Genomic DNA, 2500 nt, shown 5'->3' on the forward strand with positions numbered 1-2500 from the left:
ACAACAGGTGACCTGCTCTCTGCGGCCTGGCCCTGGCGGTCTGTCCGTCTGTCTCAGTGTGGGACAGAATAAGGGAAATAAGCAGAGAAGGGGCGGGGGCATTCCACTGGTGGAATTATTGTGTAGCAGTCTCTTGTACCGGGCATCATTCAATTCTTCTTGTTTCATGTGACTCAGGAGTCTACCTTCCCCCCCCCCCCCCCCCCCTCATCCTCATCCTCTCCATATGGCTTCAGGCTGTTTTTATTATTGTTTTGCCTTTGCTACCTCAGTTTCTGCCACCTGTTGTGAAACAAACACATCAGCGCTGTCTTTCTCAGGACCTCCGCTCCTGAGTCCAGCACTTAACAGCGGTTGTAGGAACCTCTTTGGTCAGTGCCTTATATTTACAGTATGTTACAGTATTGATATCTTGGATAGGTCTTTTGCAGCAGGAAAGTCTGATGCCGTCAAATATGGATGTCAAATTCGACGTTGAATTTAACAGGTATTATATATATATATATATATATATATATATATATATATATATATATATATATATATATATATATATATAACTTTACATTTTTATTTTCTGTATGAAAGAGATTTTATTGTACAAGAGGCTTCTCCCTTCTCCCTCCAAAATAATTTGGTTAATGGCTTTAAACTTTAAAATGTTTTTAAACGTTATTTCATTTTTGATGTGCTTCCTGGTTTCAGCAGCGTTGTATTCCATGCCGCAGGGCTGCATTTTACAGGGTATTGTAGATATTTAGTACAGTGTGTTCTGGCTTTTTAGCTCTGTGTGTGCGTGCGTATGTGTGTGTGTATAATGTGTGTGTGTGTATACATGTGTGTGTGTGTGTAGACGTGTGTATACGTGTGTGTGTGTGTGTGTGTGTGTGTGTGCGCGTGTCTGTCTGCGTGTGTGTATACATGCGCGTGTGCAACTTATAATGTCTCCTGCTGTACAAAGCTTGTTGAATGCTGCTGCTATGTGTTCGTGTTCTGTGGCTCTACCACCGAAACGCCCGCAAAAAAACCACAACATCGTATATCCCTGTACTTCTCTGATAATAAAAAAGGAGTTCTTGTCCCTCAGCGGTCTGTCTCTGCTCATAAATGCCACTTCACTTCTCCCCTGGCTGGTGTCCAAAGCCATCACTACACAAGGCCGGGCAGCTGGGGTCGGCCTGGGAGCCATTAGCTCTGTAACAAGGTTGTTCCGGTCCTGTGCCCTAAGATGGGCCGCGCCAGGGGGACGTTGGCATTGAGGGGAAGGAAAATGTTGAAACAATTTTCTGCCTCTTGTGTTTTATGTACGATAGGGAAGATAAATCGCGGGGAGAAGAGGGGAGTCGGGGGCGCGGCCGACCGGTGGCTGTCCCTCCTCCCTTTAAACGACCGCCATCGCTCAGCTCTCTCATGCGCAGATCCTGCTCTGTGTCTCCTGTGGGGTCTGCACCAACACAAACCCCCCCCAACCCCCCTGCATGGCCCTCTGTCTGTCTGTCTGTCTGTCTGTCTGTCTGTCTGTCTGTCTGTCTGTCTGTCTGTCTGTCTGTCTGTCTCTCTGTCTGTCTCTCTGTCTCGCTCTCTCTCTCTCTCTCTCTCTCTCTCTCTCTCTCGCTCTCTCTCTCTCTCTCTCTCTCTCTCTCTCGCTCTCTTTCTCTCCCCCTCTCTCTCTCCCTCCCCACCACTCATCCGTCAGCTGTAGAGTCATCAGCTCACTCTGGTGAACACTGCTGCCATCTTTGCAGGAAGTTGCTGCATTCTTCCCTTTTCTTGCACATTTGGCTCTGGTGTGGTTTTCCTGTTGACGCAGCAGGGCATCCTGTCGTTGCGGGCTGAGGAGCAACAGAGTGAGTCTCACACTGGTACCGCACAGGTGTTGATCATAAGAGGTGGATGATGCAAGTGCAGCTTAAGGTCAAAATGTTTGCCACATGTCTCTGGTTTTCGGAGGGGGCTGAGAAATATGTGTGTCCAGACCTGAGGGGGCAGATAAGCAGCTGTCTATATGTTAATTCAGGGAGAATCCACCTAATGAAGCAGCTGGTTGTTGACAGAAGTACCTGCAGTACTCCTTGTGGCCAGCAGATGGCTCTAGTTGTGGTGGGAACAATCACAACACAGTACAACCCATTTCATAACGTGTCTATGTTATACATTTATATAGATAATGAAGTGTATAACATGGAAACTGATTGCAGTCATGGTTTAACTGTTTATAATTGTTTGAACTTTGAGGAATGCACATTTTTTAAAGCAACCACTCTCTTAAGAAAACGTTGAAAAAGAAATAGTCCATGTACTTGACGTGTACATGAAGCTAGGACCTGTTATTGCCGTAAACTATCCTAATTAAACTCAGCTGATCCAATTGAAAGAAGCATCTTTGTGTTTGGATAAGTGAGAAGTGATGTTAACTCGACACAAGCTACACACGCTAGACACCAGTCTATAGCAGCCACATGCACACACACACACACACACCCCCGCACTCACACAAACC

At 46.2% G+C, this 2500-nt stretch overlaps 2 protein-coding genes across 2 annotated transcripts in view; one reads left to right on the top strand and one right to left on the bottom strand.

Moving 5' to 3' along the window:
- vsir (V-set immunoregulatory receptor) overlaps positions 1–1081 on the top strand; it is an 11140-nt gene extending 10059 nt beyond the window's left edge. The window contains exon 7 of the mRNA XM_056608943.1: positions 1–1081. This exon is cut by the window's left edge and continues 438 nt beyond it. The gene's annotated coding sequence lies outside the window, so the exon portion shown is untranslated.
- Positions 1082–1115: 34 nt separating this feature from the next.
- The window catches only part of LOC130404940 (cadherin-23-like), a 5477-nt gene continuing 4092 nt past the window's right edge, over positions 1116–2500 (bottom strand). Inside the window, exons 6-8 of the mRNA XM_056609889.1 lie at positions 2061–2091; positions 1717–1832; positions 1116–1223 (exon numbers count right to left, since the gene is read on the bottom strand). Coding sequence (XP_056465864.1) covers positions 1116–1223; positions 1717–1832; positions 2061–2091 — 255 coding nt within the window. The remainder of the gene's footprint in view (positions 1224–1716; positions 1833–2060; positions 2092–2500) is intronic.

Source organism: Gadus chalcogrammus, chromosome 15, assembly GCF_026213295.1.
Source record: "Gadus chalcogrammus isolate NIFS_2021 chromosome 15, NIFS_Gcha_1.0, whole genome shotgun sequence".
Classification (NCBI taxonomy): domain Eukaryota; kingdom Metazoa; phylum Chordata; class Actinopteri; order Gadiformes; family Gadidae; genus Gadus; species Gadus chalcogrammus.